Source organism: Erinaceus europaeus, chromosome 20 (genome assembly GCF_950295315.1).
Source record: "Erinaceus europaeus chromosome 20, mEriEur2.1, whole genome shotgun sequence".
NCBI classification, from domain to species: Eukaryota; Metazoa; Chordata; class Mammalia; order Eulipotyphla; family Erinaceidae; genus Erinaceus; species Erinaceus europaeus.
In genome coordinates, this window is record NC_080181.1 from 34,216,408 (window position 1) to 34,241,032 (window position 24,625).

Here is a 24,625-nt window from a genome sequence, read left to right on the forward strand (position 1 = left end):
GCTTTGAGGGTGGGGTGAGAAGGCTGTGGGGTGATTCAGAAAGTTGTCCTGGATCAAAGGTAATCCTTGGTTTCTCTCTTCTCCTTTCCCTTCCTAGTGCTGGCCACCATCAACTTACAGTCACAACAGGACCTACAGGCATTAACAACCTTCCTTCTAAGTGTCCAGGTAGGTGTGACCAAGGGGGAGCTGCTTCCCTTCTCAGTGTGAGGACAGAAATTGTTCAGGCTCAACTACCTCCTTGTCAGGAAGTTAACAGTGCTTAGTGGGGCCTGGACCTGTGTGCAGGGTTCCATGGTTGGGAGGGAAGATACTAGGCTGACTCCATCTTCTAGCTCCCTGCCATCCTCCTGCTGTAGACTCTAGACTCCTGGGCACTCAGCTGCCATACCTGTGGCAAGGGAAGCAGTGTACTGAGGGTTTGCTGTGGTAGCTGATACATGAATGTATGATTCTACACCACTTAAGAAAGAGGGTCTTTTTGAAGTACTAGGCCTGGCATGCTGTTCATAAATAAATATATAAATAACTAGCCTTCTTTTCTCCTTCCTCCTCCTCCTCCTCCTCCTTCTCCTTTTTTAACAGAGCACTACTCAACTCTGATTTATGGTGATATGGGAGACTGAACCTGGGACTTTGGAGTTGCAGACATGAGTGTCTCTGAGTTCATGAGAGTCTCTTTGCATAACCATTATGCTAGTTCCCCCACCCATAAAAACCTCTTGAATAGAGTTTTCTGGACTCACCTAGACCTAGAGGTGAGAAGTTTGAAACCCAGGACCTGGGGGGGGGGAGGGGAGAGAGGGAGAAAGGGAGAGAGGGGAGAGAGGGAGATAGAGATAAGAGGGAGAGGGAGAGGGAGAGAGAGAGAGAGAGGGAGAGAGAGAGAGAGATTTTCCCCACCTTGTGTTGACTGTATCAGACCTCAGCCTATAAATCCCATCTGGTGCACAGGAAGCTGGCCTGTGCTAGATCAGGAGAGAAGAATTTCTGGAAGATGCTCAGTATCCATCAGGTGGATGGGGATTTACAGTTAAAACCTACTCTGATTTTTTCCCCTTGGATTCATATGTCCTCAGGAGATTGATATGATCTGGCTAAGGCAGCTCTAAATGGCCCTTCCCCTCCCTTTGGGAGGCAGAGTATGAGGGCCCCATGCTGTGGAGATGCCAGACTTGTTTTCTGTGCTGACTGCTCCATTTTCAGAGCAGGGTAGTACTCTAAAGCACATGTAAGCATTACCATCAGAGCAGTGTGAAGCCACATAGAATGAGAGCCACCATATGTATGACATTACTACTGGAGTTCATGGGTAAAAGAGGAAATCCAAGCAAATTACTCAGGAGGAAATGGGTAGAGGATACCTGACCACAGGGGCTTTTGCTACTGAAGCACATCAAGGGAGAGTCCATTCTTCCTTCCCCTGGCATTTATTGTACACCTGCTCTGTGTGTGTGGGATGGAATGAGGCCATCAACTAAAGTGAGAGGGCCTCATGGGGAGGGACATTAAACCAGTAAATAGGTAGAGTTGTACTTGTACCCTCAGGGGACATGGGGCTCTGTGAACTGGCCTTCCACCCACCCCACTTTCGATCTCTGCACTGTGCTGCCCTCCCCTGCAAAGTAAGGGTGGTGGTGGTAGCAGTGGCACATCCTCAGGTTGGTGTGAAGTGAGAAAATAATTTGTGAAGAGCCCCTGACAGCTGTCTTCATGTGGCTTCTTCTATGGCCACACTGGGGCACTCCAGTGCAGTTCTTTTGATGGGATAACAGGGCTAAATGCTGTCTGCCTGCAGTTCAGTTTCCCTCCAGGAAGGAGAGTAGGATGCTTTCTTTTTCTTGGTCTGGATCCAGTATTCTTCCAACAGCACTTTACTGACCTACAGACCCATCTTCTGTGATTATAGGATTCATATGAATGTTTCACACTGCCAGGCACCATGTATCCGACTCTCTGCCTTTGTAAACTTATGTAATTCTCCCAAGATCTGTGCAAGCTAGCTACTATTTCTCAGTTAAGAGATAGTTTTTGTGGAAGGCACAAAGTCCCCAGAAGTGGAAGTAAGGAAATGGTGCACAGGCTGATTGCCTGAGGGCTTCAGTTTTCAGGACACTAGATGCTGTTGTGGCTTGCCTTGGTACCCTTGAGTCAGGGAGCCCCTCCTGGCACTGCAGACTACTGTAACTTAGAAGTTCCTTTGTCTTATTAGTGAGTTTGCTGTGGTTCTGCCTTACTCCTATAAGGGAGACAGCTGGCAAAAAGCAAACCAAGCCTAGTCCTACTGAACAAGATGATTGTGACTACTTTGGCCTTTTTCTGGGTCTTCTTGGTGCCTTCTGTTTAGTAGACTATAAATTTGTCCCCATCATTCTGGATCAGACTGTGTTGCCCTAAACTCAGTTGCCTTCTGCAAGGCTGTCACTAGCTGAAAAGGGAGTTTGTTGGATGTATGGGTCCCTTGTATATGGGATATAGTCTGTAAACCCTCTGTCCCTTAGGAGCCCCTGATTCTGCACACATGGCAGAGCAGAGCAGGGTCTGGGAGGGTTTCTGTGCCTCAGGTCAATCCTATGTCAAAGGCAGTTGTCTGAAGTAGTACTGAACACACATAGGTATCCCAGCCGAAGTGTGAAGCTGCACATTGTGCTGCAGAGTCTGTGAATAGCTGGGCTCTACCACCCTGACTGCAAAGTCCAAATAAATGTGTAGATGAAGCTGGCCCACTCTGCAAGCCCTATGACTCTGCCAGAAAAAGGGACACACCAACCCAGGGGTCAGTGTCCATAGTGGCCTCTTAGAAATAGGGTCATCTTGTCCAGAATATTTTCCTTCCCCAGGAGAGATACAATGGGGCTTGCTCCAGAAAGCAAACTAGTAGGGGAAAGGATTCCTTAAACTAACACTGAATTCTAAGGACTCTCTAGGAAAATCCCAGAGTTCTCTCAATATTACGGAGTGTAACATAAAAACCACATTCATCCATCAGGGTCTACTGCTTCTGCTTTGGTGGCAGGTCCCCCCACCCCTGCAGGGTAGACAAGAAATGCTTAGTGATGCAGGGGTGTGTGGTTTCCATCTATGCTTGGCATTCAGTGACCTCTGAGGCAAAGAGTGTGTGACAAGGATTGATGGGCAGGATCCCCTCCAGGAAGAGCGTCTGTCTCTTCTGGCCAGTAACCTCTCTTGTCATGGTGCCCAGGGAGTGCGGCCCAAGATGGTGATGGAGTATTGGACTGGTTGGTTTGACTCATGGGGCGGCCCCCACAACATTCTGGACTCTTCGGGTGAGTGCTCTGCTGAGTCTACATCTAGCACATGTTTTGATCTAAAACATAGAATAAATTCCAAATAATCTGTTCATTGATGTGAATTAGCCGCAGGGTGTCAGACTCTTGAGGATTATTTATGTATAATAGTCAGCTCCTGATAGTGCAGTCATTTGTCTTGACATTTGAAGTGAACTTTCAACATTGCTTTATTATGTTATTATAATTAGATAAGTGATGCATGCTTATTGCAAACACCCTGCAAATAACAAGAGAAAGTGTAAAAAGGAAATACAAGTCTCAGAGCCCACAGGAAACATATTGCTGTGTATAGTTCAGGTGGCTTTCTGTCTCTGAGTATAGCTAGGGAGATGGGCAAACACAGCTGTCTCTGCTTTGTCACCTGCTTGTGCATGTCTGCCATTTACATAAATGGACACAGATTATGCTAATCACAAAATGGACGGCCTCCTGTATTATCAGACATAGATACTACCACTGTTAAAAAAAAAAAACCCATTGTAGTGGTGACTAAACCTCAGTTTGTTTCCCTAGTATCTTGTCAATGGGTACTTTGTTTCCAGTGGTTTTAGTTAATCACCATTTCAATAAGCATTCTGGAATATCTCATTTTGCATTCATGATGTATTTTTCCTGTGATAAAGACATTCCCAGCTATAGCTATTTATACATTTTGCTATGTATAAATGTTATATATAGTTTTTGCTATATGCATATGAACTATATATGCATTTTTTATCTATTTTCATTGAATTGTCCTCCAGAAAAAAAAGGTTCTTAATCAGTTGCTACTATTATTCAAGAGAAAACCCATTTTTCATAGACCTATTAACAGAGTATTTAATATACATATGTATGTTGTTTTTTTTTTGCCTCCAGGGTTATTACTGGGGCTTTTGCTGGCACTATAATCTACTGCTCCTGGCATCCATTTTTCCTTTGCCCACCCACATTTTATTAGATAGGACAGATAAAAACTGAGAGGGGGGAAGTCGGGTTGTAGCGCAGCGGGTTAAGCGCAGGTGGCGCAAAGCACAAGGGCCGGCATAAGGATTCTGGTTCGAACCCCGGCTCCCCACCTGCAGGGGAGTCACTTCACAGGCGGTGAAGCAGGTCTGCAGGTGTCTATCTTTCTCTCCTCCTCTCTGTCTTCCCCTCCTCTCTCCATTTCTCTCTGTCCTATCCAACGACGACAACAACTTTAATAACTACAACAATAAAACAACAGGGCAACAAAAGGGAATAAATAGATAAAATAAAATATTAAAAAAAAAACTGAGAGAGGAAGGGGGAGATAGTGAGAAGGAGGGAGGGAGAGAGACAGAGAGAGAGAGAGAGAGAGAAAGAGACATCTGCAGACCTGCTTCACCACTTGTGAAGTGTCTCCACTGCAGGTGGGGATCGGGAGCTTGAACTTGGATATTTGCACGGGTTCTTGTGCAGAGGACTATGTGTGCTTAACTGGCTGCACCATTGCCTGTCCCCCTTAAGTTGATTTTTAAATATTTGCCATTTTGATAGGCCATTGCTTGGTTCACATTTCAAAGATTGAAAGTGGGCATAGCTAGTGGATGTGTATTAGCTACTTAAGTTTCTCCTTTGATAGTTTGTCTTGTAGTAAGGGGAGAGGGTAGGGAAGGTGGTGAGGACTGTCTGTCTGGGTAGAGCTTCTTCCTATGTCTCACTGAGAGTAACTGCTAAGCAGTGGTCATGGCAGCATCTCGTCCAAATTGCAGACAGTGGAGACTCAACTCTGATTCAAGATACAACTAGAAGCCCAGGTCTTCAAATCATGATTCTTCCCTGCTTCTCTTCCTCCTTTTTTTTTGGTCTTATTGGTTGACAAACCAAGTGAGAAAGTTGAATTTGAGAAGGGAAGGGGAAGGTGAGAGGCCAATTGCATTTAAGGCCTGTCTTCCCCTCTTCCCTCTTTCCCTCCCCTACAGAGGTGTTGAAGACAGTGTCTGCCATTCTGGATGCAGGCTCTTCCTTCAACCTCTACATGTTCCATGGAGGTACCAACTTCGGCTTCATAAATGGAGCCATGCATTTCAGTGAATATAAGTCTGATGTCACCAGCTATGGCAAGTATTCATGCTGCTCCCCTCCCTAGAACACCCCAAATTTGCAGATCAAGCCCTTTAGGGACTGCTCCTGACCTAATGTACATGGTTCTAGAAGGTCTGGGAGATATGAAATGTCATCAAAATAGTCCCTTTGTAACTTCTGGAGCCAGTGGATGTCAGTGGGAGGAAGTGGGAGAGGTAAACCAGGGTGAAAGGTTATGACCCCTGCCTTCCTGCTATGAACCCCAACAGTTCTTGCTGCGTGCTGTAGTATTTAGTATATAGTATATAGTATATAGTATATAGTATATAGTATATAGTATATAGTATATAGTCACTGTCCTCCAGGTTCTAATATTTATACGATTCTGACTAATGACACAAACCAAAAACGTCTAGTCTCCCATATTCCTAGGATGTGCTGTCCTTCCCCAGATTCCCCCTTTCATTTTTGCTGTCATAGACATTCTCCTCAGACATGAGTGACCAACACAGCTGCTGTTTTGCAGATTATGATGCGGTGCTGACAGAGGCTGGGGATTACACTGCCAAATATGTCAAGCTCCGAGACTTCTTCAGCTCCCTCTCAGGTACCCTGCAGAGTGCTGACTTTCAAGCAATTATTTGGATGCTGGGACACCTAAAATCATTTTCCTACTTTCTCAGCTCAACCCCCAATTGATCTGTAAACAATAATGTTCTAGACAAGGACAGGCATATTGGAGAGACTGATTCCATTAGAGTTTATACCAGATGTGGCTCCACCTTCCTCTTGAGGTTAAGAATATTAAGGATAGAAGGAGGGTCTGGGGTCTGTTGGTGGCACACCCAGTTAAGCACACATAATACCATGAGCTAGGACCTGTGTTTGAGCCCCTGCTCTTCATCTGCAGAGGGGTCACTTCACAAGTGGTGAAGCAGGTCTGCAGGTCTGTCTCTCTCTCTCTCTCTCTCTCTCTCTCTCTCTCCCTATCTCCTCCTCCCCTCTCAAGTTCTCTCTGTCCTATTCAATAAAAATAGGGGAAAAAGGGGAAAATGGCTGCCAGGATTGGTGGATTTGTAGTGCTGGCACCAAGCTCCAGCAATAACTTTGGTGGCAGTAAAAAACAAGGGGGAGGAGGAGGAGAACAGGAAGGAGAAGGAGAAGAAAGATATCCCTGCCCTGCCTGCTTCTAGGCATTTCCTGTGGGGCATGGGCCTGTCTGAGAATGAGCCTGTGCTCCTTGTGGTTGTGTGATGCAGGAGCACATCAGGCCCATGGAGGGGCACCATGGGCCAGGGAGGCTGGAGGAGGCAAGGACACTTTGAATCCTTTTGGATTGGCTTTATTGGCTTCATTGTCTGTCTGCCAGGTGTCCCTCTTCCTATCCCACCCGATCTTCTCCCCAAGACAGCATATGAACCCTTGAGACCTTCCTTCTACCTGTCACTGTGGGATGCTCTGCAGTACATGGAGGTGGTGAGTGCTGCAGGAGGGGAGTTGGGCACAGAGCTGGCTAGGAAGCTTTCCAGAAGGACCCGTGGAGGAAGAGAACCCTAGAGGGCACTGAGGTCTAACCTTAAAACTCAGACTCCCTTTAGTGTGGAGTGGAAGAAACAAACCACTTGCGGGAAAGCTGGGTGGTACAGAAGGGTTGTCTCCTCTTAGGACAATGACTGACTCAGAGGTGCAGAAATAGTAGCAGTTTAGAAATCCTCAAGTCTAGTACAATGCAGGGCTGCCATCTGTTATTATCATACCTTCCTCCCTTCTGACCCTGGAGAGAGAAGGCTGAGAATTCAAAATCAGAGTTTGACAACTTGGAAAACCAGTCAACTGAGTTGACTGTGTATATGTGAATACATGTGTGTGTATGTATGCACATACTAGGAAAGCAAAATAGAAGGAAATGTTAGACCTCAGATGCCACCTCTACCCCTGAGTGTGAACTTCCCCTGATCATCAGATCAGGATCTTTCTGTCACTCAACATTCCCCCAGAGGGCTGCTGTCTCTCTCCTCTGTTGAGCAGCCCCCCAAGCCTCGTCCCTGTGCCTCCCTGGTGTTTCTCTCTCCAGCCAGTATATGCTGAAAAGCCAGTCAACATGGAGAACCTGCCAGTAAACAATGGAAATGGCCAGTCCTTCGGATACATTCTGTATGAGACTTCCATTACCTCTTCCGGGGTCCTCAGGGGTCTCGTGCGTGACCGGGGACAGGTAGGAGCAGCTCCTTTAATGTCCATGACCACACAGGACTCAGGCCCTACAACACACTTCCACTGTCTCTTCAGTGCCTATATGGGTATTTGTGAATGCTGAGTAGATGTGGTCTACTTCTGTCCACTGTGCAGTCCTGTCCAGCTGTCATCATGGGTGTTCACTTATCCTCTATCTGGATTGACCCGCCCTCCTCATTCCTTTGGACCCATAGGTGTTTTCTGTCTGTTCACTTGGCAGGTCTTTGTGAACACAGTATCTATAGGATTCTTGGACTATGAAAAGAAGGAGATTGGTATCCCATTGATCCAGGTTTGTTATTCTGGGGAGCTGGGTGAAGCTAGCACCAGAGGATTCCCAGGCATATTAGGAGTCGGACATGAAGATCTGGAAGACAAGTGCTCTGTGAGCCACAGAACTGCCCATGGAGAAGCATTCAGAGCATTGCTCCTTAATTAGCAGGGACCCTTCCATTCCCATCCTCAGAGTATAGGAGATACAGGGTTCCACATGGGTAGTTCAGGGTGCAGTTATGACATTTCACTGGACAATGAGGGCATAATTCCTGGAACCTTAGGGACCATTATGTTCTTGGCAGGGTTATACCATACTGAGGATCTTGGTGGAGAATCGTGGACGAGTCAACTATGGGGATAATATTGATGACCAGCGCAAAGGTGGGTCACAAAACAGACTAAGAGAAGATCCACTAATGTTCAACACACAACTGTCTATCTTTTCTCCTTACAGCATGCCAATAAGCCATGGAAGCTGATTGCAGTGAAGTGGGGGTAATGGAGACCCACTGGAGGGAGGTGGGTTGTAGAGCCCATTGTAAAGAGGATCATGGAACACACTGGAGGGAGGTGGGTCATGGGTACCCTTGTCAAGAGGGTTATGGAACCCATTGGAGGGAGCTGGATCATGGAGCCTACTGGAGAGGAAGTAATGGGGTAAGGGAGTTCCATTGGAGGGAGGTGGGTCATGGGGCCCATTGTAAAGAGTGTCAGGGAGCCTATTAGAGAGGAAATAATGGAGTAATGGAGATCCATTGGAGGGAGTTGGGTGACAGAGCTCATTATAAAGAGGGTCGTGGAACCCACTGGAGGGAGGTGGGTCATGGAAACACACTGCATTGAAGTGAGCCATGGAGGCCCACTGGAAGGCAGTGTACATGGAGTGACAGGCCTGATCTGACCTCTATTCACTGACACTCCCTTTGTGTGCTATTCACATACCCAGTAAACACCCAGGGAACCAAGAGCTAGTCTCTCCAGATCTCCCTGGGCTGCAGTTCTCTTTAGCAGGGATGTGCTTTAGCAGGGTGTGGTGTGTGAAGGACAAGCATGAGCATTCCCAAAGATCTAATAAAGGCGTAGGACCCTGCTTTCATGAGTGTCCACATTGACTTTCTTTTCTTAGTCCATGTTGATCCCCGCTGAGCATCTCATTGTGGGGGGATTGTTCCTATAACTGTTGTTACTCCAGATAGCACACCCACAGAACAGCCCAGTTCAGTTTATCTTCCCTGGACTTTTTAACCTTCACACTTAAATTTGTCTCTCCTTATCTATCAAAATGTGGTGGTTCCAGGTGAGTTATGCAGTAAGAGCTAAGACAAAATAAATCTTGCACTGAGGCAGGCTGAATTGCCAAGTCTCTTGGGGGCCTTTGCTATGGGGAAACTCTTATCTCCTTCCCTCATCCCACAGGATGATGTAGGGTTTCCTGGGTCCTGGCTGTCTCAGGTCTCTCTAGAAGGATCCTAGAGCAGTTTGTAGCATGTTCAGTCCTCCTTCCATTTATTATTTTTTTCTAAACAGTTCCCCAGAGTTCTGCTCTGAGCCTTAGCACTTTCCTCTGGTAGTTCTCTGTCCTGACTTTGCTCTCCTGGATTTAATGGAATAGCCAACCTGCCACTGTGCCCAGTCTCTGCCTCCTGGGCCCTGTTGTCCTTGACTGTGGACCCTGACCTTCTATGGACAGGGTTTTTGGACTCTGGAACAGCTCAATGATATATGGCATTGACTTCCTGTCTAGAGTGTATTCTGTACCCCAGCTGTACCTTAGTCCTGCACCTGTAGGCTCACAGAGCCAGCACCCCTTTCCCTTCCCCAGCCCACCCGTCTTCCCACTCAGCAGCATGCAGCTGTGTGATCCAGGGCTGGAGAGAGAGAGTCACTGTCCCCCAGGTGCTAATCAATTTCTATTCAAGTGTGTGTGATTTCTCAAGCTTAGATACCCAAGTAGTATCTCCATCTGTTCATGGTTTACTTTAAATGTGTATCTTTTTATTTATTTTTTAATTTTTTATTTATAAAAAGGAAACATTGGGGAGTCGGGCGGTGGCGCAGTGGGTTAAGTGCACGTGGCGCAAAGCGCAGGGACCGGCGTAAGGATCCCAGTTCGAGCCCCCGGCTCCCCACCTGCAGGGGAGTCGCTTCACGGGCAGTGAAACAGGTCTGCAGGTGTCTATCTTTCTCTCCCCTCTCTCTCTGTCTTCCCCTCCTCTCTCCATTTCTCTCTGTCCTATCCAACAACAAAGCAATGTCAACAATGGCAATAATAACCGCAACGAAGCTGCAACAACTAGGGCAACAAAAAGGGGGAAAAATGGCCTCCAGGAGCAGTGGATTCATGGTGCAGGCACCGAGCCCAGCAATAACCCTGGAGGAACAACAAAAAAAGGAAACATTGACAAAACCATAGGTTAAGAGGGGTACAACTCTACACAATTCCCACCACCAGAACTCTGTATCCCATCCCCTCCCCTGATAGCTTTCCTATTCTTTAACTCTCTGGGAGTATGGACCCAAAGTCATGTGGGATGATAAGGTGGAAGGTCTGGCTTCTGTAATTGCTTCCCCGATGAACATGGGTGTTTACAGGTTGACCCATACTCCCAGCCTGTTTCTCTCTTTCCTTAGTGGGGAAGGGGTCTGGGGAAGCAGAGCTCCAGGACACATTGGTGGGGCTGTCCGTCCAGGGAAGTCTGGTCGGCATCATGCTAGCATCTGGAACCTGGTGACTGAAAACAGAGTTAACATACAAAGCCAAACAAATTGTTGACCAATCATGGACCTAAGGGCTGGAATAGTGCAGATGAAGAGTTGGTGGGTCCTTCAATTTGTAGATAGCTAGTAGGCATATTTTACTTAAATTCCCAAGGGCCTGTGGCTATACTAGTTTTTTTTTTTTTTTCTTTTTCTTTTTGCCCCTAGCCTGAAATCTGATATACCAGTGGATCCAAGTTATTGTCTGGGGAGATGATGTCAGGGCTGGAAAAAGAACCAGAAAGCTGGATCAGGGAAAGAGAGTAGCTCCCTAATATGGGAAAGGGGTATAAGTATTGTTGACTGTAAACCCCATCGATTTGATGTGATCTGGGGACCATAATTAGCTTAGGAGCCTGTGTGACCTCTGCATCCCTGTAGATCTGAGCTCACATTGTGTGGTCATGAATAGGAACATTCCCTGCTGCCCCAATATTGACCTGTCTTCCTCAGGTATAGCATAGAGTATGTTGTCCATCCTCCCTTCTGAGGATGGAACATTCTCTACCATTGTTGATCCAAGTTGAGGGCAAGGTCCTATGGGGGCCCACAAAGGGGTCTATTTTGTTGTTCTTGATAGAGATGACTGGTAACAATGGAGAGAGGGATTTATTCGAGTTAGAGGCCCATCAAGTCTGTTTGGGAATCTCAGGACTCCCCGATTAGGGACCCAGCTGATGGAATGGCCTGATAGTGACTAAAGAGTCATCGATAAAGTATGCCAATCTCTTGCCCATAATCAGCTTTTGCATTCCTTGCTTTGATAAGGTTAGCTTTGGAGTGAGTGAGAGAACTGTAATAAGAAGTAGGTGAGGAGGGTATCTAAGTCTAAGTAGACACTATTTCATTATGAACTTGATACTGAGTCACTACAGACTATTGTGTATTTTTCCTTTGAGTTTCCATTTCTGTTATTCTTTCTCAACTTCTGTTTATGAGTGGGATCATGCCATACTTGTCTTTATTTTTCTGACTTAGCTCACTTAACGTAATTCCTTTTATCTCCATCCATGAAGGGTCACAGAAAGTGGGTTCATTGTTCTTAATAGCTGCATAGTATTCCATTGTGTATATATACCACAGCATTCTCAGCCACTCTTCTGTTGTTGGGCACTTGGGTTGCTTCCAGGTTTTAGCTATTATGAATTGTGCTGCTATGAACATAGGTGTACACATATCTTTTTGGTTGGGTGTTATGGAGTTCTTGGGATATATCCATGGGAGAGGAATTAGTGGGTCATATGGAAGGTCCATGTCTAGCCTTGTGAGAGTTCTCTAGACTGCTGTCCAGAGAGGCTGGACCAATTTACATTCCCACCAGCAGTGCAGAAGGGTTCCTCTGTCCCCATATCCTCTTCAGCATTTGTTGCTCTGTCCTATTTGATGTGAATGACATGATTGACTTATGTATGTTGAACCAGCCTTGCATTCCTTGGATAAATCCCACTTGGTTATGATGAACAATCTTTTTGATATATTGCTGTAACCAGTTGGCCAGGATTTTGTTTAATATTTTGGCATCTATGTTCATCAGAGATATCAGTCTGTAGTTTCCCTTTTTTGTTGTGTCCTTATCTGCTTTTGGTATCAGGGTGATGTTGGCTTCATAGAAGGTGGAAGGGACTGTTGCTGTTTCTTTGACCTTGTGGAAAAGCTTTAGAAATATAGATAACTGTTTCCTGAAGGTTTTATAGAATTCATTTGTGAAGCCATCTGGTCCAGGACTTTTGTTTTTGGAAAGATTCTTAATTTACTGTTTCGATTTCTTTGTCTGTAATTGGTGCATTTAGGTTTTGTACTTTTTCTTGGTTCAGTTTTGGAAGGGCATATGTTTCTAGGAATTCGTCCATTTCTTCCAGATTCTCTAGCTTGGTGGCGTGTAGTTCTTCATAGAAGTTTCACATGATTTTCTGGATTTCTGTGGTGTCATTTGTAGTATCTCCTCTATCATTTACAATTCTATTTATTTGAGTCTTTTTTTTTTTTTTTTTTAGTGAGTCTGTCTAAGGGTTAGTCAATCTTGTTTAATTTTTCAAAGAACCAACATTGATCTTCATTGATCATTTGGCTTCATTGTTCTCTTATTTTTGATGTTGTTTATTTCTGCTTTAATATTAGTGATTTCTGTCCTTCTGGTTGTTTTAGGGTTACTTTTTTCCTCTTCCTCTAAGTCCTTAAGGTGTGCAGTAAGGTCGTTTATTCGAGCTTTTTCTTATTCTTTAATATGTGACTGTATGGCTATTAGTTTCCCTCTCAGTACTGCTTTAGCTGTCTCTCAAATATTTTGATAGCTTGTGTCTTCATTTTCATTTGTTTCCATGAACATTTGAATTTCTTGCTTGAGTCTCTCTCTGACCCAGCAGTTCTTAAGCAGTATGTTTTTTAGTTTCCTAATTCTGTGTCTTTTAGTAATTTTCTGTTTGTTGTTAAATGTTAGCTTTACTCCACTGTGGTCTGAGAAGGTACTTGGGATGATTTCAATGCTCTTGAATTTGTTGATGCTGTCTTTGTGGCCTAACATGTGGTGTATCCTTTAGTATGTGCTGTGTGGATTTGAAAAGAATGTGTATTTCAGTTTTTTTGGGTGAAGAACTCTGAAAATGTCCAGGAGGTCTAGTTTGTCAATCTCTACATTTAATTCTCTTTTTTCTTTGTTGATTCTCTGCTTCGTTGATCTGTCCAAGTGTGCGAGGGGGGTGTTGAAGTCTCCCACTATTATTGTATTACTATTGATGTGTTTTTGTAGTTCTTTCAGTAGGTGTTTGATGTATTTAGATGGTCCCTCATTGGGTGCATAGATGTTAATAATTGTTAAATCTTCTTGGTTGATTCATTCTCTCATCATTATGTAATGGCCTTGCCTATCTTTTATTACTTTATTTAATTTAAAGTCTATTGTGTCATAGATGAGAATGGCTGTTTCTGCCTTTTTTGTGGTCCACTAGCCTGTATTATAGTTTACCATCCTTTCACTTTAAGTCTGCTTGTCTTGTTGGGTGAGATGGGATTCTTGCATGCAGAATATGGTTGGGTTGTGTTTTCTGATCCATCCTCCCACTCTGTGCCTTTTAATGGGTGAGTTTAAGCTATTGAATTTTATTGATATTATGGATTTAATGTATGGTAGTGCCATTTTTCAACATTTTTTTATTTGCTCTGATATTTGGCAAGTATTATGATGATGCTCTTATTTATAAGAAGTCTTTTAGAACCTCTTTCAGGGCAGGCTTAGTGATGGTTTCCCCTTTAACTGTTGTCTGTTTGAGAAGGTTTTGGTCCCTCTATCTAGCTTGTATGAAAGTCTAGCAGGATATATTATCCTTGGTTGAAACCCTTTTTCATTCAGGGCTCGATAGATATCTTGCCATTCTCTTCTGGCTTCTAGAGTTTGTGTGGAGAAGTCTGCTGATATTCTTCTTTCTTCAGTTCCTTTATAGTATTAGCTTGTTCTGCTAATTGAACTTTTAGTTCAGATATTTCAGTTTTCAGTTCTCTAATTACCTCGAGGTAGCTAGTATTTCCCTGGGAAATACTAGGGAAATACTAGCTACCTAATTCTGTTGTTTCCCTAATTCTGATCACCCTTTCCTCTATAGTTGTCTTCATTTCTGTGATTATTAGGTTTATCAGTGCTTTCATCCTTTTTTATCTATGGTTACTTTTGACTGATTTTGGAGTTTCTTCTGGGTTCCTATCCTGATTCATTGTGGTTGCAGTTTTATTTTCTCTTGATTTAACCATTTTTTATTGATTTGGTTTTTATTTTTCTGTTCTGTCATTCTTTAGTTGTTGTGTTTTGAGTAGAAGCCATGCTACACTAAAGACCTTTCACAAACGCAGTCACAAACCTCATAAATTACAACAAGAGCAATTGAAGCAAGGATTTATGCAATTCAACCAATACCAGTTAGCCAAACAACACCTCCAGTCCAAGAAAAAACAGCAACCAAGTCCAAAAGAAAAAGAAAAAGGGAAAAAGGGAATGCAAGAATAAACAATTATGCAAATCTACTATCCACTGTAATTTCTAGGGATAACAAGAGTAGAAAGGGAAGTAGAGGAGAGAGAGACACACACAGAGTCCACTCTGAGTCAGATTTCTTCCCCCAAATAATTCACGAACGAGTAACAGTGAATTCAGAAAATAGAAGAAGGAGGAAGGAAGAAAAGAAGACAAGAGCAAGAAAATAAAAAGAGCAGTGAAAGGAGTTTTTTTTTTTTTTGAATTAGCTAGAAGGAAGGAAAAAGGGGAGAGTGCTTGGAAGAGGTAGAGTGAAACAAGTTCTTCTCACAGTGGATAGGACACCCAGTTACCTGGTAATGGAAAAAATAGTAACAGTTAATTTTGGTCAACCTGAAGGGGAGGGAAGGGACACACATATATATATAATAGTAATAATAAAATAGAGTAAAAATCCCTAACAGTCAGTCTACAGCTTGGACAGCTCCAGATTGGCTCAGGCAGCCTTAGCAAAAACAGTCAATTAGTCAATTGTAAGAAGTATCCAAAAAAAAAAACTCCAGGTAGTCTTTCCCAGGCAAGGATGAGGCTCTTATTGATCAGATATTTTGTCACTCAAATAGAGCTCCAGCCACTTAGAAAAAAAAAAAAAGAGAAGGAAATCAAAAAGGAAAAGGATTTGAATGACACCCCTTGTGAGCCAGGAATCTTGGTAAAGAAAATAGCTCAGCGGGAAGCCTGCTTGGAGTGGCTGTCCAGCCCCTGGCATCTGGATCTGGGGTGGGGGGGGGTGAGCTTCAGAAATAATCAAAAGATTTCCTTTCTTTTTCCTCTGTTTTCTAACCCAAGAGTGAGCTATAGGACCCCTCCTTGGTGTCACACTTAGGACCCCTTATTCACCCTCCTGCTGATGGCCCAGTATCCTACCCTATCCAGTGAATCCTAGGTCATAAGTTGTTGGAGCTCACAGCAGCAGCTGCCTCCAAGTTGTCATCTTGGCTCTGCCCCCTGCATATCTTTTTTTTCTTTTTTAAAGATTTTATGTATTTATGAGAAAGACAGGAGGAGAGAGAAAAAACCAGACTTTACTCTGGCACATGTGCTGTCAGGGATCAAACTCGGGACCTCATGCTTGAGAGTCCAAAGCGTTACCACTGCGCCACCTTTTGGACCACTTAAATGCATATCTTTACTCCTAGACTGTATAGAGATTCTGGCTGGCTTTTTAGATCTGGTCAACTAGAGACTGTACTGATACTGTTCTTGAGAAGCTAGATTAGAATCACTGTGACCTCTTGGATACCCACCATTTTAGTCTCATTTTACTGTGTTGAAATCCTCATCCCCAAAAGGAAGTGTCCCCCTCAGAGGCCAGAGATTATCTGTTCTATGATATCTTTAGGAATGGTATTACTTCAGATACATCCATCAATACACTTCCTAGAACTTGGGGACTGGGTGGTGGTGTACCTGGTTTACTACACATGTGACCATGCACAAGGACCTGGGTTTAAGCCCTCAGAGTCTACCTGCAAGGGGAAGCTTCATGAGTGATGATAACAGAGCTGCAGGTGTCTCCCTGTCTATCTCCTTTTCCTCTCAACTTTTCTTTGTTCTACTCAGAAAAGGCCACTGAAAGTAGTTGATTAACTGTGCAGGCACTGAGCCTCAGTGATGACCCTGGTGACAATAAAAAACAAATCCATGGGTCTGGAAAATACTGATGTTACTCTTCCTCCCTTTGGGACTTCTAGGGAAGGTTTTACACTTGCAGGAATATATAACAGAAGGAGAAATCTTCACTTGAACTTTATACTGAAATACATCCCCTGACCATTAAAACTGTTATTTATTTACATATTTACTTTTGGTGCCAGCAATCAAACAAGGTCTCATATAGGTCAGGCATGTGCTTGTTCTACCACTGTTATTTGAACATTCTGGAAACTTCCATGTATGTTCCTGGCTGTGGCCAGGTTAGCTGTAAACTGCCCCCTGCCCTGCATGGCTTTGCTCAGGTTTTCCTTCCCTCCTCACCACAGGTATAATTGGAAATATCTACTTGAATGATTCTCCCCTGAAAAAATTCAAAATCTACAGCCTGGATATGAAAGAGAAGTTCTTTCAGAGGTGGGTCCCCCTGTCATGTGTTACTCCTGGGTCACACACAGTGACCCACAGATCATCCCCCTCCCCCTCAGGCCTACAAACCCAGAGCCCCAGGAGTGCTAAGATGGGGGAAGGACCAGTGCTGGAGGTGGGAAATGGGGGCTGGAGACCTGAGATATAGCCCTCTCCCTTCCTTGTCCCCCATTCTGTCCATAGGTTCTCCTCTGGGACGTGGAGCCCTATCCCCGATGCCCCTGCCTTCCCTGCTTTCTTCCTGGGGCCCTTATCAGTTGCCTTTTCTCCCTCTGACACCTTCATGAAGCTGGAGGTTGGTACCCCCTCCCAGGTTCCCAGATCCCTTAGGGGGGCCTCATGGCCTTGCTGAGCCCTTTGTGCCACCAGTGCCCAGACAGGTCTGCCTGTCCTCTGTGACAGCCCCCTGAGACCACTCTGGAGTAGAGGGTGGGGATCCCCCTGGTGCTGATTCCTCAATTGGCTCTGAGCATGGTGAACTGCTAGTTAGAATTAGTGGGAAGGGAAGCTGGAAGACTGACCCACCTGTTCATTAGTTTGTAGCTGGTAAGACCTTGTTCACCTGGGTCACTTGGAGGCTGAGAATGCATGGTTAGTGTCTGCCTTCCCAGGAAGCTTCTTCTGGGTGACTTTTGTGATCCATGATACCTTCCTTGCTCTGCTGACAGGGCTGGGAGAAGGGGGTAGTATTCGTCAATGGCCGAAATCTTGGACGGTACTGGAACATCGGGCCCCAGGAGACCCTCTACCTCCCAGGTGCCTGGTTGGAGCAAGGCCTCAACAAGGTGGGAGCACTTGCTACCTCTTCCTTTTTCTCTGGATTCCCTGCTTGTCCCTTCCCTTCCTAGAAATCAATGTCTTTTTGAAGTGCCTGTGGCCACAGCCTATATAGGCTGATTAGGAAGCAAGTTTGTGCCAATCTCTGGTGCCTGTGCTTGGCCTTTCTCTTAAGCTTCCCTCATACTTCTATGACTGTTACATCCCACCCTTTTCTCTCCAGGTCCTTGTTTTCGAGGAGAAGATGGCAGGCCCTGTGATACAGTTTACAGAAACTCCCCATCTCGGCAGGAACCAATACTTTAACTGAGTGGCACTGCTGATGCTCCCTGGTGGTGGGAAGCATGAGAGTCACTTCCTCTCCACTGGGTGCCCTCATTTCCTGGAAGTGTCTTCTCAGAATTTCCCATAAGTAGCGAACTTGGGGGGCAAGTACCACAGCTCTGCCCACTACTTTGTCTAGGCTTGGTGAAGGAGAGGTGAGATAGCAAGGGTGTGACTTCTCATCCAAGTGACTTTGTGATGACTAAGCTTCATTGATGGCACCTTCCTACTTCCCTACTCTTCTACAAAAGGATGGAGGGCTATCTCTTAGGGGGAGTAGGCCTCTCAGCAGGATGTCACTCGGAGCTCTGTCTAGTGATGTCTGGCCTCCTCAGGCAGGCATGGACTTGTTGGGCATGACTGACAGGCATGAGTTTGTTCCTTGGAATGTTATCACCAGCTCACTTTCATGACCTACATGGCTGCTTTATTGGTTCTAAAATATAGTGGGTTTATTACCATTTGTAGAAGACAGGGAGGAAACAGGGATTCTTGCCTGAGTCAACTTTGTTCATTCTCTACAATCCACCTCGCACCTTCGCTGGAATTCTGGGAGAAGCTCCATTTGAGAGGCACACATTTTCTCCTTTTCATTCCCACTTTCATTGCATCTGGCAGGGTAACATGCAGAAGTTGGAGAGAAACAGAAATAGTCACTTATTTTCCTGAATTAGAGAGTACTTCCAGTTTGATGCAGTGGGATGAAGCATCAACTGAGAAGGAGCTGTAGCTCCCAGCAGGAACCATGCCCCTCTCTGAGGGTCCAGGAGGGAAAGGACAAGTGGTTCCTAGGAGTTTGGGGAATACCATGGAGCCTGCATGCCTAATATAGGCCTTGATTTCAGTTTGGTCTCTGCCCTCAACACCAGTAGCCAATTCCTGTCTTTGCAGTTGTCCACATTTGAGGTGCATGGATCTAATACAGTGGTTTGATTCAGGTTCATTGAATTGCAATAAAGCAGTAGAGATGTGTCCACTCTTTGGGTGTCACTTCTTGATGCCATCTGTGCTGCCATCAACCAGAGACAGTTTGAGTCAGACACATATAGCCTGCTGGCACTCTATATCTGGTCCTGGCACCTTACCACCTCCATTCTGGTCTCTACTTCCCCTGAGGTGTCACCGTGAACTGGAGTGTCCTGGACAGGACTAGTCAAATACTTACACATTCTAGTGCTAGAGGGCAGGGGACGAAAACCTGTTGGTCCTTCAAGATTCTCCCCCCCCCCACAATGTAAATGAGATGTCTCCTCACAGAAAACATTCTGGATACTTTACCATACACTCATTATCTTCAACAATGGTCAAAGTCCAATAACAGGCACTTGTTTGGGATAGGGAGGCATCTCTAGTAACCAGTGGGGACAGCAGGACACGAGGCTTTCAGTGACCCACAGGCTCATACCCTCTGCTTGTTGAAAGATTTCTGTGCTCAGAGTTATTGTCAATAGCCACTGTAGCCCAGAGCTAAGCCAGGACAGGGACATACAGACATAGGAAGAGGACCCCAGGGACCCACTTGGAGGCAAAGAAATGTAACTGATTTTTAAAAAATATTTATTCCATTTTTTGTTGGCCTTATTTTTTTTGTTGTTGTAGTTATTATTGTTGTCTGTCTCCATTGTTGGATAGGACAGAGAGAAATGGGGAGTTGGGCGGTAACGCAGTGGGTTAAGTGCACGTGGTGCAAAGTGCAAGGATTGGTGTAAGGGTCCTGATTAAGCCCTGGCTCCCCACCTGCAGAGGGATCGCTTCACAGGTGGTGAAGCAGGTCTGCAGGTGTCTGTCTTTCTCTCCCCCTCTGTCTTCCCCTCCTCTCTCCATTTCTCTCTGCCCTATCCAACAACAATAGCAACTATAACAATAATAACTACAACAAGAGCAACAAAAAGGGAAAATAAATAAACATTAAAAATTTTTTAAAAAGGACAGAGAGAAATGGAGAGAGGAGGGGAAGACAGGGAGAGAGAAAGATAGACACCTGCAGACCTGCTTCACCGCTTGTGAAGCCACATGCGCTTAACCCGCTGCACTACTGTCCAACTCCCAAAATGGAACTGATTTAAGTGAACATCCTAGACAGTGGCAGGGGTCTGGATAGGGGCAGACTCTTTACTCTTGCCCAAATCTGAGAGTTATTCCCAATATTCCTCAGAAAGGAAAACACAGAGCCAGCATGTGGATGAAACCAGACATGGGGGGGAGTCTGGTGGTGGCACTGCGGATTAAGCGCATGTGGCACAAAGCTCAAGGACAGGCAGAAGGATCCGGGTTGGAGCCCCTGGTTCCCCACCTGCAGAGGAGTTGCTGCACAGGCAGTGAAACAGGTCTGCAGGTGTTTGTTTTTCTATCCCCCTGTCTTCCCCCCCCACTCTGTCCATTTCTCTCTGCCCTATCCAACAACGACATCAATAACCACAACAATGTTAAGCAACCAGGGAAACAAAAGGGAAAATAAGTAAATAAATATTAAAAAGAAGAAAAATCTTAAAAAAAAAAGAAAGAAACCAGACATGGGGATCCCCCATTTGCTGGATCCCCATGGCTGTGCTGCCATGCCTGTTTATACCAGGCTGCTTCTGTGGGGCTGTCTGCAGGCTGAGTCCTGTTTGCAATGTGGTGGGGGAATGGAACTTAAGTCTTTGTGGACCCCTCTGTATAGTGGGGAATCACTTAGATACTTTCATGCTAAATGATTTATGCAAGGATATGTGACCTTTCTTTAAAGTGGGTATTAGTCCTACACCAAGTACTACCTTCACCTTCTTTCTCCCACATAACCCTGAGTACCTATCCATTTGAGGACCTTAGTGGAAGCACCTTCTGGCTCATTTAGTTTGTCCAGATCATCCCCATCAGTAGGCCTCATCTGTTTCTTTTGAAGACTCCTGAAGTCCGCAACCACTCAATACTGGGACTCTCCATGCCTGCCCTTGCACTCCTCCTTCTGCACGTACTGTGAGTGACCTTGTAGGCCTGGAGTTTGTCTTCCTCTCTTGCACGTGTCTAAGGGACACATGATCACTCTGTGGTACTCTGTGTTGGCTCCTCCTGTACACTGGCCTCTGGAAAAGGCAGCCTTACTCTTTCGTGTCTTGGATTATTTTGGGCTCATCTCTTTCACATCCCACAGTTCATCAACAAATCATGATTGTACCTTTGAGACACCTGGGGTGGGAGGTGGGGGGTGGGCTATCAGATTTTGCTTTGGTGCTTGCAGTTCTCCAACTCATCTTATGTCTGGGCTCTGCAGGCTTCCTCCATACCCATCCCAACCCCAGGTGCACCCCAAGCTGCTCTGTCATCTCTTCCTGTATCTGCACAGGAAGTGGAGGGGGCCTTCTAATAGGCCAGTTAGACCACATTGCTCCTCTGTTCTAAACCCTCATTGGAAATTCCCCTTTTCACTTATAGAAGCCACAAAATTTCACACTGTTCCCATAACTGACACTCTGTGTCCCTTTGCTGTATCCCAGCCAAACACCCACCTTTCCTGAAAACCTGTAGTCAGGAACTCCTGAGTCTCTTTCCACCACGGGAGGACATTCTTCCTCTTCTGGACAGCTCAGCCCCCGCCCCCCTCCACCCCCATCACGAGGCCTCTCTGGCTCCACTGACAGGGCATTCACTGTTCTTCTGGGAGACATCGTGCTTCTTCTTAGAACAGATGATGCTGGATTTCTGGGTGTCTACAGTCTTCTCTGTGAGGTCAGCTCCATACTCCTTGGATAGCGACTGTCCCTAGCAGATACTGACAATGTATTGATCAAGTGGCTGAAGTGGGAAGTGAGAAAGAAAGCAGGCCTGAGGAGGGTTAAGACTGTTAAAAACCATATTTGACTTTTAATTTTGAAAACAAATTAAATACAGTTAAATTAAAACAGACCAGAAGGTGCAGCTACACAGGCTTCACCTTCTCCCTTCTCTGTTCTCAGAACCCAAGTCCCAGGCCTCATCCTTTATGGTGGCAGCAGGGAGCAGGTTTGGTAATCAAATAGCAGTCATGGACCCTGTTCTGACTCAGAACAAACATATTCCAACAAAGGTGAAAGCTGCAATCCACCAGGGTTGTAATTATAAATAAATAAACATGCAGCTAAGAGAGGATATTAGGAAAAACAACAGGTCTAGCATCTGCCAAAAAAAGTAGGGGAGTGGTACAGGTATTTCACTTTGTAGTTCAGTACCAGTTTCCTGAATATGAGCCATAGGTTTTTGGCTAAAGTGGCCTGAGCCTAGCTGCACTGACCTGAGATCATCCAGGCTGGGGTGGGCAGCCAGGCCCGCATGTGATGGTGGCTCTGCTCTCTCCAGCCACTCCATCCCACACAACCCCTGCTCTCAAAGTCACCACAGAAAGTGTGAGTCTGGAGTACTCTTGGGGGAGGGGTGGGGAGCTCCTTTCTCAGGGATGTGAGCATCAGCATGGTTTCATGAGAACTGGGGGGAGTTAAACCCACTTCAAAAAACTCAAGGTGGCCAGTGCTATTTTTTTTCAATGTTATGTCATTCGTTGGGCTGAGTCCCATCATCCCAGAGTGAGTGATGATGGAGTGGGGACTGTTAGCAGTTAAAACAAAGACAAACAAAACTCCAAAACACCTCTGCAGTGGACTCAGGCCATGCTGTTCCTGCCATTTGGAAGGAAATTGTGCTTCCAACTTTCTGCAGCAGAGCATGCCAGCCACCAGAGGGCGTGCTGGTCAAAGCTGACCTCAGGTAGGGGCAGCCAGGGAAGGGCCTTCCTGGTGGAGTAAAGCTGCTGGGGTGTGGGGTGGGCAGCTTTCCTCAGTTTAGGGACAAGTGAGGCATTCTCATTTTGCATTTAAAACAGATTCCTTTCCAAAATAGGTGTGTGCTCAGTGCTTCTCCTCCCCACCCAATAGTGTCCAGTTGATCCCTGTCCCTTCTCCATAATACCCTCAGCTAAAACAAAGCAGCCCTCCCCTGTGCCCCCAACCAGGGCAGGGGGGAATTCTGGACCCCTCCTCTTTCTGTCTCACCCTTCTGTGAGGTTTGTGATTTCCAGGAGCTCCAAGGAAAGGGGTTCTGGCCATTCCAGCCCTGGAACTTGGTGATATGTCGATGTGACCACAGGGTCTCAGTCTAGGGCCACTGTTAATTTGAGGACCCTCCTCTTTCCCTGTGGTGGAAAGAGCAGGATTTTGGGATGTGGGACTGGATGAAGGGGCTTATTCCCACAGAGCATGAGGTACAGGAGTGTTGGGGGCTTATGCAGATTGGTTCCTGTTGGTATCCAAGCCAGTCTTCTGCTCTGGAAAGCCAGCGAGGTAAATCTACTCGGGAGCAGCTCTCCAAGATGGGACTGGGGTGCTTCTGATGCCCACGTCGTCAGGGCAGGCTGTCCTCTGGTCTTCAGAATACTCCGGCCCAGTGTCCTATATGGGGGTGCTGTGTGGGGGTTCTGGGCTCAGTAGCAGTAGTGGTTGGGAAGGTTATACTCTACTCGACTGTTGGGGTCTTTCACTTCTCTTCAGGCCTGTTTTCACTCAGGGCTGTTGCCCACAGGCCAGCCGCTGGCCCTGGTCATGCTGCATGGAAGAACAGCAGGTCTGGAGTTTCTGTGCTTTAGGGTCTCAGTCCTTTGTCTTGGCATGAGGCTGGGCTCTCTCTGAAGCCCTCAGAATAGAAACGAGGGTACTGGCGATTCCCGAGGAGTCTGCCTTAGAGGGACTGCCAACTGTAGGAGAGGACAGAAGGCCAGGAATAGGGTCTGAGGAGGAGTTTCCTGAAGGGGAGAAGAGGATGGGGCATCAGGTGAAGAAGAGGGGAGTCCCTTGATGACCTCAATCTTGAGCAGTCCTCAGCCCTCAGGTGGGGTTCTGTGCAGCCCCCAGGGTCCTTTGAGAGATTACTGGGGACAGCTTCTTCTTTTTTACTTTACATTTTTTACTTATTTATTATTGGTTAGAGACAGAAATTGAGAAGGGGGGAGTAGAGAGGGAAAGAGACAGAGACATACCTACAGCCCTGATTCACCACTTGTGGAACTTTCCCCCATATGTGGGGACCAGGGGCTTGAACCTGGGTCCTTGTGCACTGTATTGTGTATGCTTAACCAGGTGCACCACCACCTGACCCTGGGAGCAGCTTCTTATAGCAACCTGTAAGGCAGGTATCGGAGAGTGATGCCTATGGATCATTTTCTGTGTGTGTGTGATGCCAGAGTCTGGCACATGCCTAGTTCTGCTGCTCCTGGTCCAGCTTTCCTTTTCACTCATTTCCCTCTCATTTTAGACAAAGACACAGTGGGAGAGACACTACTGCTCTTCAGCTTTCCCCACATGGTGCTCGAGCTTAAGCTAAGCCATACACATGGTGAAGTGTGTGTGTTCCCTACCTGTGAGCTCTCTTGGGGTCTCTGACAAATCTGTATCTTTTACACTTAAAGGGTGACAGTCACCCTATGATCCCTGAGAAGAATGGTGGTAAACATGATTCAGAAGCTGAAGCTTAACTCTGAGGCCAAAGGACAGGTTTGCCTTACTGTCAGAGCCCCCACCTGTGTGATGAAAGCATAACAAAAGCCCAGAGAAAACTAGCGCAGCCACCTCTAGTTTTTCTGAGCGTCATTTCTTTCTCCCCCTTTTTATGTAGTGCTGGATACTGAACTAGGACGAGGCATGTGCACTGCCACTTTGCCACCTCCATGGCCCAATATTTACTTATTTATATTTATTTAATAATAATTACTTTTTTCACTGGAGCATTGCTCAGCTCTGGCTTATGGTGGTGATGGGGTTGAACTTCCTGAAGCCTTTGTTACCTCAGGCATAAAAGTATTTTTAAAAAT

The 24,625-nt window shown here is 45.8% G+C and overlaps 2 protein-coding genes across 9 annotated transcripts in view; one reads left to right on the forward strand and one right to left on the reverse strand.

Annotated features, from left to right (window-relative positions):
- Nucleotides 1-18,790, forward strand: part of LOC103121227 (beta-galactosidase-1-like protein 2) — a 69,078-nt gene extending 50,288 nt beyond the window's left edge. For 2 of the 4 annotated variants that reach the window (XM_016191945.2, XM_016191944.2), the window contains 12 exons: nt 98-168; nt 3,203-3,287; nt 5,237-5,374; nt 5,866-5,946; nt 6,709-6,815; nt 7,414-7,554; nt 7,795-7,866; nt 8,153-8,231; nt 16,611-16,698; nt 16,894-17,005; nt 17,379-17,495; nt 17,711-18,790. In XM_016191945.2, coding sequence (XP_016047431.1) covers nt 98-168; nt 3,203-3,287; nt 5,237-5,374; nt 5,866-5,946; nt 6,709-6,815; nt 7,414-7,554; nt 7,795-7,866; nt 8,153-8,231; nt 16,611-16,698; nt 16,894-17,005; nt 17,379-17,495; nt 17,711-17,797 — 1,178 coding nt within the window. In that variant the 3' untranslated portion in view covers nt 17,798-18,790. The remainder of the gene's footprint in view (nt 1-97; nt 169-3,202; nt 3,288-5,236; nt 5,375-5,865; nt 5,947-6,708; nt 6,816-7,413; nt 7,555-7,794; nt 7,867-8,152; nt 8,232-16,610; nt 16,699-16,893; nt 17,006-17,378; nt 17,496-17,710) is intronic. The other 2 variants (XM_060179228.1, XM_060179229.1) reach the window with 2 other exon arrangements.
- Nucleotides 18,791-21,625: 2,835 nt separating this feature from the next.
- Nucleotides 21,626-24,625, reverse strand: part of B3GAT1 (beta-1,3-glucuronyltransferase 1) — a 35,366-nt gene continuing 32,366 nt past the window's right edge. For 4 of the 5 annotated variants that reach the window (XM_060179235.1, XM_060179231.1, XM_060179234.1 and 1 more), the window contains one exon: nt 21,626-23,560. The gene's annotated coding sequence lies outside the window, so the exon portion shown is untranslated. The remainder of the gene's footprint in view (nt 23,561-24,625) is intronic. The other variant, XM_060179233.1, reaches the window with a different exon arrangement.